Below are 14354 nucleotides of genomic sequence, written 5' to 3' on the forward strand. Positions count from 1 at the left end.
TCTAGATTGAAGAATGCTATCTGTAATATGTGTCATTTCAAACTCACCCAAATTGGGATGGATGCAGAAAGATGACAAGGCTCTACCTGGGCCCACATCTTCATTTTCCAGTAGAGCAGAGTAATTCACCACACCAGGGTTACTTGCCAGACTGGGTTCTCCTCGTGACAGACCTGCCATAGGTACTGCTGTAGTAGCATCGGCAAATGAGATGACAGCATGGGTACTTTCAGCACCTCCACTGATAAAGTTACATGGCATACCGAAACAAGGAAATGAGCCACCTTGTGCGACATACGGCTGTAATGAACGTGAGGAGACAATTCTGGGATATGATGAACTCTCACTGAGGTCTCCTTCCTGCAGTTCAGGACATGCTGCTGACTCAAGAGATGCTACAGCAGGGCTGGCCCAGGCATGGGTTTCCTGCCTTTCTGCTGGTGGTGGTGTGCTAGACTGTACCTATCCCGGGTAAGAGAACAGAATGAGTCAAGTTATTTTCTTCGGTTCCTAGACTTCAATTTCTCCATGAGACATACAATCAAAACTTTTTTGTGTAAATCCAGACGACCTCTAAAATGACACCAACCCAGTATAAATCAACTGTAACTTAAAATGAGGCTTAAAAAGTTGATTTTAAAAAAACATTCCTATGTATTTTCCTTGCAACATCATTTTCCATTGTTAAGGATAAATGCTGTACTTTGATTATATGATTTTTATTCTTCTTCAACCCTGCGTTTTATACATGATAATTACTAACATAAAAATACTAAGTGTTGTAATCTGTCAGACCTAAACTTCAGCATTCTTCCAAGGGAATTTTAGTCCCCCATCTGCTATTAAAGTAAGTAGAGAAAAGCCTTGCTAATCTCAGAGTTACTAGTTATCTATCAGTTCTAACTGATTGGTGTCTTTAGGAGCTAGAGGTTTATCAAAGTTGTAAAAATGTTTTTGTAACACACATTTTATCAAAGGTGGTTGCTCCCAAGAACACTGCACTTCTGAAACAGCTCCACAAAGATGGTCAACTTGCATAGTGGTATTTTCAATAAGATCTTCTACATTCTATTATACTTAAAAAATAGTAGTTCATATTTCAAAAGAAAAATAACATGTGAAAACGCCATTAAGTCAAATGTTAACTGCTAGACACAACAAAAGTTCTCAAGCCATCAGAAATGTCTTGCTCCTATTTGAGGCCTGGCTGTAGGTGACACAAAGCCAGCAGGCTGAGCTCAGGAGCCCGAACATCCCCTCTGCTGCTCTACCCCGTGCAGGCACTAAGGATGCTCTAATGCCAGCAAATGAAAGTGCCGCTATGCCTCTACACCAGCACATTTATGATGAAGACACTGCACATCAAGGAAGGTGCTATTTTACGAAAGAAATCCTCAAATCTGCTAAAAGGCCAAAGACTCACTTTATAATGTTCATATGTAACATATATGTTCATCTATGTACAAATATGAGGTCTATATTATATACAGAGAGTGAGTGTTCCACTCCAGAAAGAACAGTAAGCCAAATATAACAGATGTGACTTTTGGCTTCAAACATTTTAAAATCATGCAGTCAACAACTAATCTTACAAAACCATTGAGTACACATCCCCTACGTGCCAATCAAGCATATATGACTGATAAAAATCTGAGAATTCCTCTTGAAATACACAGAAACTTTGGGCAAAAAAAAAAAAAATACACTTAAACAAAGGGCCAGAAACATTTCCTCATTCATTCATTCAACTAAACCTTTATTGACGGCCTACCATCTGGCAGAACTACTTTGCTATGTGTTGGAAACATGGACTGAAAGAAAGCTCCTAACCGGGCACGGTGGCTCATGCCTGTAATCCCAGCACTTTGGGAGGCCGAGACAGGCGGATCACTTGAGCTCAGAAGTTCGAGACCAGCCTGAGCAATATGGCAGAACTCCATCTCTAACAAAAACAACAACAACAACAACAAAACCTCCGTTTCTGGAAAAAAAAAAAATACAAAAAAGTAGCCAGGCATGGTGGCATGCACCTGTAGTCCCAGATACTTGGGAGCCTGAGGTGGGAGAATCACCTGAGCCTGGGAAGTTGAGGATACAGTGAGCCACGATTGCACCACTGCACTCCTGCCTGGGCAACGGAATGAGACCCTGTCAAAAAAAGCTCCTGTCCTAGAGGAACTGCCATCTCAGCTGGGAGAGAGACAAGTAAAGAGAGGATTCCAATAGACAAAGTGATTAGCAGCCTGGAACAGTGGTTTGCAAAGTGGTCCACAGACCAGTAGCATCAACATCACCTGAAGCTCATTAGAAATGCCAAATTTCAGGTTGTACCCCAGACCTCTGGAGTCAGAAACTCTGAGAGTGGCAACCGTGGTCTATGTTTTCACAAGCCCCCAGGTGATTCTGATGCTCCCAGTAAGAACCACTGGGCTATGGCAATGAGGTAAATAGTGCAGGCTCTAGGGGAACATGGTTGGGGTCAAATACTAGAGTCCAGCCACTTATTGGCTGTGTGACCCTGGGCAAGTTACTTAAACTCTCTGTGCTTCAATGTCCTCATGTAGGGAATCGGAATGAAAATCTCTCTCAGGGTTCTCTTGAGGACAAGAACCTTGCTATAGTATTAGGTTAATATTAACAGTAACAACACTACACTATGCCCGGTCCAACAGTGCTCAGTGGTCTCTTCCTGTTACTATTGTTATTACCAGCACCACGACACAGACAGGAACAGGAGGCTAAGCATGCACAGAAGAGTGGGCCTAACCCAGGCTGGCAGTCATGGAGAGCTTTTCAGAGGAGGTGAGGTCTGAAGTGAGAATTAAAACATGAGAAGGTGCTTGCCAGGTGAGGATGCATGGAAGGGTTTACAGGGTAGAAGAAACAGTAGGTTCAAAAATACCCAGAGAGAAAAACAGGAAGCCAGATGTGAAGACAGCGAGTATGAATGACATTCCAGGAGCGGGGCTGTCATGGGAAGGAGAGAGTGAGGATGACAGCAAAGAAGGGATGGGAGGCAAGAGAAGTGGCTTCTCCAAGCTGTGGGAGAACTTGTAGAGGGGAAGGAGGGACAGGGGCTAGAGCCAGAGGAGAGAGAGAGGGACGCCCGATGGGGGGCAGCTCTGAGTTCGGGGAGGGGACTAGATGCAGAAAGCAGCAAGGATGTCAGCCCTGGTCACTAGAATGGTCGGGAAGGGGTCAGAAGAAGGGCAGGGATGGGGGCAGTTGGTTGGCTGTGGGGACAGATATGAGGAGTTGGAGGAGAGGACTGCCCCAGGCACTCCACTGTCTCCAGGAGTGAAGAGGCAGGACTAGGGGGCTGAGATAGGCTGGGGACTGCCAACAGAGGGGGTCCTCCTCTGCTCCCAGCTAAGCAGGACGGAGGTGGACTCAAGAGGGAACTGGGATGAAAGAACAAGGCATGCTGCAGCGCCACCCCTATGATCTAGAACGGGCAGGGGAGGAAAGAGCCAACTCCTTAGGAGCAATGGAGAGGAGCCATTGGGGCCATGTCAGGCTGACTGTGGCCCTAGGCACCTCCTCCCACAGATACTGCCTCCCACCCCAGTGTGCAGGCTTGCCGAGGGGGACCCTGGTCTAGCAGTGCAGGGGAGGCAGGCTAGGGAGAACCTGCTCCCTACCTTCTCAGCTCGCCTCTGTACCCACTTCCCCCCAAGACTGCATGTGTCCCTTGGAAGCCCTCCACTTCTGTTCTCCCCCATGATCATGATAAATGCCCAATTTCACTTCCCAAAATATTTTAGCTCATTCCATTCAAGAAACATTATACACGGTAAGAAACATTTTTTTTTTCTAATAAACCTTCATTACCTCTGGCTTATAACACAAAATCCCCGGTAATCACATATTTACCAACATGGTGATTCTTATAAGGAAAAGAAGGAAACGAAATGCTTCAGAGCTCATTGTCTAATGAAAAGAAGCATACAGATTCAGGAGAGAGAGATATTTCCTTAAGCCTGAGTTCAGAGTAATTCTACAGTGTATACGCAGACTGAAAAAGAATCCAAATTGCTTTCTTGGAATATATTTGGCAATGAGGATTTAATATAATATAAAGATTCAAAGTCTGGTATACACTCATTAATGATACTTCCACCTTCTTCACAATCAAGTATTTATGTTACTGTCTAAGGAAAGTTTATTAATAAACCAAAAGGAAATATGAAAGAAAGAAAAGTTCAGGACTTCTATTTCATTTTCAAGAAGCACCTAAGGCCTATTTGTGATATCAAAGGACCTTTGCCGATTGCAAATCCTATAACTACAGGAAAAGATATATTTGCAGAATTGTGTTCTCTTTAACCCAGCTACACTTAAGACACCATTTTCATCAAGCTTAACCGTTTATATACTTTGTGGTAGATAAACGAGTTTTCTAGCACCAGAACTGCTTTAAAAGCAAGTGTTTCTAACCATGAACAAAGAACCAAATGTTAAATGGCTTTTGATTTTCAAATAAACCAACAGTGACACTCTGTGGACAAGACAGGAAACACTTAACCACCTATATTTCTTGATAAATTAATCTGTAAATCATCTTAAAATATTTTTTGGAGTAAGGCAGGGTATAAATAAGTAACCAAACAGTAAATAACCATTATATTTCTGAAAAATTATTCTAAGGATGAATTGTGGGCCATAAAAATAATTTTAACATAAACATACCAAGTAGTTATCTACTTCTTTGTTTCAAAATACATAATAAAAAATTAACTGAATTAGCCCAGCATTACAAACTTATTAGACAGCCAAAATTATATCAAATTATAATAGATATTAATAATTGTAAACACAATATTACCATCTTACCCTTGTATAGTGCTTCATGCTTTCCAAAGTGCTTTCAGATAATTATGTACAAAACCATGACACTGGGCAGATAATTAGCATTATCCCCAAAAATGAAAACATTGAGGCTGACAGAAGTTAAGAATTGCCTACACTACTTACGTGGCACTGATATCCACATCCTTATGTAGGTAAACAAATACATTTTCTGTTAAGCTAAATTATATATAGTTTAATAATCTATTTTATTCAACTTCAGAGATCAAAAAGCACAGGAGAATATAGTGGTAATGTAAAACAGTACGACCACTTAGAAAAACTGGCAATTTCTCATAAACTTTCAATTACCCCATTACCTAATACTTCCACTCCCAGGTATTTACCCAAATTAAATGTAAACATAGGTTCACAAAGAGACTGCCATAAGCGTGTTCATAGTCACTTTATTCCTAATAGCCCAAAATTGCAAACAACCCAAATGTCCATCAAAAGAATGGATAGGCCGGGTGCGGTGGCTCATGCCTGTAGTCCCAGGGCTTTGGGAAGCTGAGGCAGGCAGATCACCTGAGGTCAGGAGTTTAACACCAGCCTGGCCAACATGGTGAAACACCGTCTCTACTAAAAATACAAAAATTAGCCAAATGTGGTGGTGGGCGCCTGTAATTCCAACTAGTCAGGAAGCTGAGGTAGGAGAATCGCTTGAACCCGGGAGGTGGAGGTTGCAGTGAGCCGAGATGGTGTCACTGCACTCCAGCCTGGATGACATAGCAAGACTCCGTCTCAGAGGGAAAAAAAAAATGGGTAAGCAGATTATGAGCATTCATATGACAGAATACCACTCAGCAATGAACAGGAATGTAATATTAATACTATGAAACAAATCTCCAAAACATTATTCTAAGGAAAAAAGACTATGACCCAAAACAGTACATACCGTACAATTCTATTTATGTGAAGTTCTAGAACAGGCAAAACTCATCTAGGATGGAAAAAAACATCAAAATGTATTTCCCCCAAAGTTAAGGAAGATGGGGACTTACTGGGAAGAGGTCCCAGGTCACTTTCTAGGGTGATGAAAATGTTCATTACCATCTTTTTTTTTTTTTTTTTTTTTTTTTTTTTTGAGACAGAGTATTGTTCTGTCACCCAGGCTGGAGTGCAGTGGCACAATCTCGGCTCAATGCAACCTCCGCCTCCCAGGTTCAAGCGATTCTCCTGCCTCAGCCTCCCGAGTAGCTAGGATTTCAGGCATGCACCACCACGCTCAGCTAGTTTTTTTGTATTTTTAGTAGAGATGGGGTTTCACCATGTTGACCAGGCTGGTCTCAAACTTCTGACCTCAGGTGATCTATCTGCCTTGGCCTCCCAAAGTGCTGGGATTACAGGCGTGAGCCACCACACCCGGCCAAAATGTTTATTATCTTCATGGGGTGTAAGTATACACATTTTTCAAAACTCACTGATTTGTGCATTTGACTGCATGAAATTCAACTCCATTTCTTAAAAAGAAATACAGCAGAATGAAAAGAACAAAGAGAGATTTTCACTTTAATAAACAAACCATAATATCTACCTCTGGAGTAGATAATCTTCCTCTTTTTGGCAAATCCACTTCCTCTGAGTTGTAACTGTATCTTCTTAAATGTACTGGGCATTTGATCTGTGAAATGGTTTGGTCACCATGGGCTACTGCGAAGCAATGCATAAAAAAGTTATTTCATACACTACTCTCTTTTTTTTTTTTTTTTTTTTTTTTTGAGACGGAGTCTGGCTCTGTCGCCCGGGCTGGAGTGCAGTGGCCGGATCTCAGCTCACTGCAAGCTCCGCCCCCCGGGTTTACGCCATTCTCCTGCCTCAGCCTCCCGAGTAGCTGGGACTACAGGCGCCCGCCGCCTCGCCCGGCTAGTTTTTTTTTTGTTTTTTTTTTTGTATTTTTTTTTTAGTAGAGACGGGGTTTCACCGTGTTCGCCAGGATGGTCTCGATCTCCTGACCTCGTGATCCGCCCGTCTCGGCCTCCCAAAGTGCTGGGATTACAGGCTTGAGCCACCGCGCCCGGCCTTCATACACTACTCTCTTAACAACCTTAATACGGATATGTTCTCAGAATGCTAACTCAAATTGAATTGGACTTTGGGTTGAATTTTAGAGTGACAAAACAAGAATTCTTCCATAATCAATTTAGAGTAACTCTTTTAAAACTGAAGGGCTATATTACCCATGACTAGGAATAAGAATCAAATCAAATGCAATTGCAAACTGTGAAGTGACTGCTTAGTAACTTAAAGCCTACACAGTAAATGCTGGAAACAAATGAACAAGAGAATGCAAGGGCTAACTGCTTTTGTAAAGGAGCCCCAAAAGGCCCTTGACTAAGGAGACGGCATTGTGTCCAAAATGTAAGCCAGGAATCTATTCTAGATCGGACCCCCACCACTATGTGGGCTGGGCAGACCACTAGAGACACCACCTCCTCATCTGCCAGGTTAACATCAGTTGAGATGATCTCTAAGGTTCATTTCAGCTTTCAAGTTAGGATTGCCTTATTAAAGTTTATATTAATCCTAAATAAATGGATGTGAAATGTAAGCCAAACAATCTAGAATTAGGAAGGTCTGGTTATGGCTCTGAGTCACTTAACTACGGAACTAGAAGAAGACATTGGCCGCAACAGTATTGGATTATATCTTGTACTAGAGATTTGCTTTGAAAGCCTGCATCACAGTGACTGGGAGGGACACTTTAATGAAAGAGCTACTTCACTTAAACCTTCCTGAGCCAGGGCAGTAATGAGAGGCACAATTAAGGGATTCAGGTTTCATCTCTTTCCTGTTCCCTTTCATTCTATAGTGGAGATCCTAATGACCAAGGACCCAAAAGAGAGAAATCAAAAGGGGATAAAGAAAATGGGAGAACTCTCAAGTTAGATAAACACAGACTAAAGTTATATAGAAATATCAAGTTATAAAATACCTCCAGGCTGGACCCAGTGGCTCACACCTGTAATCCCAACATTTTAGGAGGCTGAGGCAGGATGATCACTTGAGCTCAAGAGTTGGAGACCAGCCTGGGCAACATAGCAAGATATCATCTCTAATAAAAATTTTTTAAAAATTAGCTGGCATGGTGGCATGCACCTGTCATCCCAGCTACTGGGAAGGCTGAGGTGGGAGAATTGCTTGAGCCCAAGAGGTTGAAGCTGCAGTAAGCTGTGATCGTGCCACTGCACTCCAGCCTGGGTGACAGAGTGAGACCCTGTCTCAAAAAATATAATAATAATAATAAAAGATACAGTAAGATACCTCCAAATTGAGCTGTAACTTCAACCAAATTTTATTTTTTAAACTGTTTGAGTTTTTTCTGACTATAATACAAGCTATAAGTAATTAAATTCTGATGTATTCAAACAAAGGAACTACACAGCAATGAGAATAAACCAACTATTGCAGCACATAGCAAGAAGTAAAAAAAGCCAGACACAAGCCGGGTGTGGTGGCACGTGCCTATAGTTCCAGCTACACAGGAGCTGAGGCAGGAGGATCAATTGAGCCCAGGAGTTCAAGTACAGCATGGGCAACACAGCAGGACCCTGTTTCTGAAAAAAATGCCAGATATAAAAGAGAGTATAGCATATGATTCAATTGGTATAAAACTCAAAAACAGAAAAAAGTAATCAATGGTAGGAGAAGTCAGGATAGTGGTTACCTTACAAAGAGTAGTAGTGACTGAAAGGGGTTGGATAAGATTCTAGGGAGCTCATAACCTTATATTTCTTGGTATGGGTGCTGGTTATATGCATGTATTAGTTTGAAAATTATTTAAGCTGTATATTTATGATGTGTGCATATTTTGTATGTCATATAACTTCCATAAAAAGTTCACCTATGGCCGGGCGTGGTGGCTCATGCCTGTAATTCCAGCACTTTGGGAGGCTGAGGTGGGCGGATCGCTTGAGGCCAGGAGTTCGAGACCAGCCTGGCCACGATGTAAAATCCCCTCTCTATTAAAAATACAAAAATTAGCTGGGTGTGGTGGTGCACGTCTGTAATCCCAGCTACTCGGGAGGCTGAGGCAGAAGAGTCGCTTGAGCCCGGGAGGCAGAGATTGCAGTGAGCCGAGATCACACCACTGCACCCCAACCTGGGCAACAGAGAGAGACTCCATCTCAAAAAAAAAAAAAAAAAAAAAAGTTCACCTAAAAAATTCAGCTCATTATAAATAACTCAGAATCTAAATAAAAAGAGAAAGCAATCCATCAGCAATAAATATTGTAACCTTTAAATACATTTATCTTACTCATATATTTTTTAAGCAATTTTGTGTGTCATTTATAATTTTAAAAATATTTTTAAATGCCTGCATAATATTCCATTTTATGGTTGTCCAGAGGTTCTGTTATCTGTTTTCCACTGTAGGACATTTATATGGCTTCTAATTTTTCACTATTTTGATATAATGATGTGTATACATTGAAAGGCAAACATTTATCATTTTAATCATTTGTAAGTATACAATTCAGTGGCATTAAATATATTCAGAGAATTGTATAATGATCATCACTATCTATACCCAAAATATTTCTATCATCTCCAACATATACTCTGTACCCATTACACTCCCCCTCACCTCAGTCCCTGGTAACCTCTATTCTACTTTCTGTCTCCATGATATCAGATGTTCTATAACACACTAAAGAAGTATCCTGCTAGCCCTGCTTATAGTTTTAAAACCAAAACAGATAAGTGATATCAAACTGCTTTTTTGGTATCAGATCAGGGAGCAAACCATAACCTGTGGACCAAATCCGCTTTGCCACCTGCTTTTGTATAGCTCATAAGCTAAGATGTTATGGAGTTTTTTTATATTTCTAAATTATGGGGGGGGGGAGAATATCTCCTGAAATGGAAAAATTATAGGAAATTCAAATTTCAACGACCATAAAGTTTTATTGAAACACAGCCACAACCATCTGTTTACATATCAGCTGCTTTCATGCTATAAAGGCAGAGTTAAATACTTAAAGCAGAGACCTTATGGCCTGTGAAGCCTAAAATATTTACTATCTGGCCCCTTACAGAAAAAATGTACCAGTCTCCAACATAAGCAATAACATTTCCATGTTTTGAAGAGAAGAAAATCCAATTCTCTAAGCAAAGGGTAAAGAATAAATTGTCATATAGCTAAGGAAGAAATATTCCAAGGAATTAACGTCTCATGACTCTCTGTACAAGTGAGGATGTGGAGGGTCTCACATTTCCTAGAGAGCCATTCAAAGGACTAGTGGCTATAGCAGTTCTGGTTGCAGGACTGCACTTTCCATGGGGTCTTGGACGCTAATGTAAATTTCAAATTCCAATTGTTTATTGTTGGCATGTAGTACAGTGATTAACTTTTGTATATTAACCTGTTTCCTGCAACATTGCTATAATCACTTATGACTTCCAGGAGATTTTTGTTGATTCTTTGAGACTTTCTACATAGATAATCATGCCACCTGCTCCATGGACTCTTGACTCAAGCTGTTATTCCTAGAAGTTCAGTTTTAGCTTTTTACTTTTGCATTGCCACCAAATTGTTATAATTATAGTTGCCAGATATAAATAATTGTTCAAAGAGAATATATTCTCCCCAACGCTTCCTGAGACTGTCTCACACAGAACAAAAGAGACATGGCAAAGGTTAAGTGAAGTGAAAACGCAAACAGAAGTAAACATTGTGGTATTACCACGAAGCTAAGCCCTCTGGTCATAACTAATTATTGTAAAGGTTACAGGAATATTTAAGCAATTTACTGGAAATGGGGACCAGAGAGCAAAATTTTGCCAAAGAGGAAATTTAACAAAATTACCATATGACATTTGGAGTGGACGGTGATGGTCATCACTGCCGCCTGGAAAATTTGGTTGTGTAGCTGTGTCATCAGTGGGATTATCTGCTGTGTCATAAGTGGAATCATTTGCTATGTCATCAGTGGAATTATCTGCTGTTTCAGAATCTTCCACCATCTCAATACTGCACTCATTGTTATCATCACTGTCGTCAACAGTTACAATAACAAAATCTAAGAATAAGCAAAGAGAAAGATTAGATTCAATACCACATTAAATAAACAGTTTCTTGAGGAAGCTACCTTATAAAGTTATAGATTGTTTAAAAAACATATCTTAGCTGAAAATTTGTATTATGTATTTTTATATCTGTAATCATTACAAGTTAGCTAATGAACCAATAGTAGGAAGTTTTGAAGTATGTATATACATATGTATGCATATACACACATAGACTACTATCTCTAGTACTTCCAATTTCGTAGAGCAATAAATTTCTTCTCATTTAAGAAATGTGGCCAGCTGGCCCATGCCACAGTGTTCAATGATATCCTTTTAACTTAAATGATGCAACTGGTGTTAAGTAGACATACTTGTGGTGACCATGATGTTCTAAACTTGTTCTCTAAAAACTAGTATTAGTGTCTATGATGACTGATAATGCAGAAATAAAGTGCAAAAGTAAATGTTGTTATGAAATGAATTAAATCTGAATCTCACAAAATGTGAAATAGGTAACCACAAATATACCAGATGTGAAATATCAACTTGGTAAACCATTTTAATGAACACGAAAACACATTATGCAAAATGTCTAAGATCAAAATAAGCTTTATTTCTTAAAGCTGGCCTGAAAAAGAACACATTTAAGCTTGAAGTATTTACTCAGAGATCACATTTAAACTACATCATAACTTGGATTTATTCTATTTATTTCAAAAAGACTAATGCAGGAGAATAAAATAATTAGCTAGTGTGAGGGGCATGTGATGATTTGAAAATGGTACTAAATTAAGAATCACAGAATGAAGGTTCCAATTGAGGCTCTGTAATTATCCAGAGGTATGACCATTGGGCTAGGTAAATTGACTCTTTTGCCTCTGTTTTCTCACCCATAAAAAGTGGGGTTTTTTTAAGAGTCACTCTGAAGTCTACTTAATAGTCTTCATGGGAAAAAAAAATATGACATTAGAAACCACTTAACCATCTAAACCAAAGTATTAAATAAACAAAAGCTTAAATAAATTATGGTATTTCCCTGAGCTGGAATGGTATATTGCCAATAAGAAGTGTGTTCTCAGGCAGGGCGCGGAAGCGAATGCCTGTAATCCCAGTACTTTGGGAGGCCAAGTGGGGCAGATCGCTTGAGCTCAGAAGTTCGAGACCAACCTGGGCAACATGGCAAAATTCCGCCTCTACCAAAAAATAATAATGATGATAATAATACAAAAATTAGCCATGCGTGGTGGCATGCGCCTGTAGTCTCAGTTACTCGGGAGGCTGAGGTGGGATGGCTTGCACCCGGGAGGCTGAGGTTGCAGTGAGCCAGGATCCCGCCACTGCACTCCAGCCTGGGCGGCAAAAGGAGACCTTGTCTCAAACAAAAAAGGAAGGAAGGAAGGAAGGAAGGAAGGAAGGAAGGAAGGAAGGAAGGAAGGAAGGAAGGAAGGAAGGAAGGAAGGAAGGAAGGAAGGAGGGAGGGAGGGAGGGAGGGAGGGAGGGAGGGAGGAAGGGGGGGAGGGGGAGGAGGAGGAGGAGGAGGCGAAGAAGCAGCAGCAGCAGCAGCAGCAGCATATTCCCAAAGAAAATGTACTAATATTAGATATGCTTGTGAAATAAAGTTAAATAAAGTTAAAGGGGAGAAAAAGATTCAAAACAGAAAAATACAGTATAATCCTAACTTTGAGAGCCAAAGGTAACATACCAATGGTTATCTAAGTGGCTATCACTGAATAGCAAATTTATTATCATTAGACCTCTCTGTCGATTCTCTACAATAAACTTTAGATTCTGTCATCAGAAGAAAATAACCAAGGCAATTGAAAGTGTATTTTTAAGACAAGCTTTTGTATATCAACAGATCTTTCAAACTAGAGCTAGTAAAGCTATTGACAATGCCACTAAGGTTTCTCAGTAAATATGTAAAAGTCCAATCAGTTCTTTTAGGTGTACACATAACTTTCCCAATTAAATTTTAAAATACATTTTAACATTTAGAAATTGTTTGAAGATGGCCGGGCGCAGTGGCTCTCACCCGTAATCCCCGCATTTTGGGACGCCGAGGTGGGTGGATCACTTGAGGTCAGGAGTTCGAGACCAGCCTGGCCAACACAGTGAAACCCTGTCTCTACCAAAAAATACAGAAATCAGCGGCGCGTGGTGGCACGCGCCTGTAGTCCCAGCTACTCAGGAGGCTGAGGCGGAAGAATCGCTTGAACCTGAGAGGCAGAAGTTGCAGTGAGCCGAGATCGCGCCACTGCACTCCAGCCTGGGCGACACAGCGAGACTCCGTCTCAAGAAACAAAACAAAACAAACAAACAAAAACAAGAAATTGTTTGAACATTATACTACCAAGGCGCACGGCTTTCAATTGCCATCAACTCATCAGATGAGGCACAGCTCACAATGAGGTCTGAAAACGGCTTTTCACGCCGGGACCACTTTGAGAAACACACAGAAAAACGGGGCCAATTACAACAGCCAGACCGCTCCGTTTGTTTTAAGAACAATCACTTTCTAAATCCTCCTGCGAGACTCTCAAAGGCAGCCCTTCCATTGCCGCCAGAACCGTATCCCATCGCCCAGCACTTGCCGCAGGCCGGACAAGTGAGGCCCAAAAGGGCACCCAGCCCACGGCCCGCTTTAGAAAACACCGCACTGCAAAGCTGCTGGGAAAATCGCTCTCTTTTAGTCAACCTGAAGCCACTTTGCCGCACTTGGGGAAAGTCGGGGAGAGGAGGGAGGGACGCGATCCGCCACCAACCAAATCAGAGCCTTTCCTGTTAACGACCGTGCGGCAAGGGGGCCGGGGCCGGGCCCTCGCACACCTCGACGGCCTCCCCCGCTCCACAGGGACCCCGATATCGCAGGATCCCCCGACTCCCGCCTCTGCTCCCGACACCCTACGTTTTTCTCTTCTTTCTCATTTACGTATTTACAATAAAACAGCGAAGCTGCACGGTCTCTAATCAAACGCGGTTACCATCAAAGCCTCAGACTCCGTCTCAACCGCAAAAGGTCTGACAGGAAATCAACTCCGGAGTTTGTCAATTCTTTAGACTCAAAGCTCTCACCCAGTGCGGTGGTTCACGCCAGTAATCTCAGCACTTTGGGAGACGGAGACGGGAGGATTGCCTGAGCCCAGGAGATCGAGACCAGCGTGGGCAACATGACGAAATCCCGTCTCAACAAAAAATACAAAAATTAGCCGGGCGTGGTGGCGCGCGCCTGTAGTCTCCGCTCCTCAGGAGGCTGAGATGAGAGGACTGCTTGACCCCAGGAGGCGGAGGCTGCAGTGGGCCGAGATGGTGCCACTGCACTCCCGCCTGGGCGACAGAGCGAGACTCTGTCTGAAAACAAAACAAAACCAAGCAAAAAAAACCTCTGTGAAAGTTTGAGTCATTCCTCATTCCTCGCCCCTCATACCCCGCCTCACCAAAAAGAGAACAGCTGAAAAAGGATCAGCTTGTCCCAGAAAGTCGGCATCAAGTATCTT

The 14354-nt window shown here is 41.8% G+C and overlaps 1 protein-coding gene across 1 annotated transcript in view; it reads right to left on the reverse strand.

Moving 5' to 3' along the window:
* BEND2 (BEN domain containing 2) overlaps positions 1 to 11244 on the reverse strand; it is a 123447-nt gene extending 112203 nt beyond the window's left edge. Inside the window, 5 exon segments of the mRNA XM_077988395.1 lie at positions 48 to 462; positions 6386 to 6504; positions 7931 to 8065; positions 10659 to 10871; positions 11232 to 11244. Of these exon segments, the coding sequence (XP_077844521.1) occupies positions 48 to 462; positions 6386 to 6504; positions 7931 to 8065; positions 10659 to 10871; positions 11232 to 11244 (895 nt within the window).
* Positions 11245 to 14354: the final 3110 nt, after the last annotated feature.

The sequence above is a fragment of the Macaca mulatta genome, chromosome X, assembly GCF_049350105.2.
Source record: "Macaca mulatta isolate MMU2019108-1 chromosome X, T2T-MMU8v2.0, whole genome shotgun sequence".
Classification (NCBI taxonomy): domain Eukaryota; kingdom Metazoa; phylum Chordata; class Mammalia; order Primates; family Cercopithecidae; genus Macaca; species Macaca mulatta.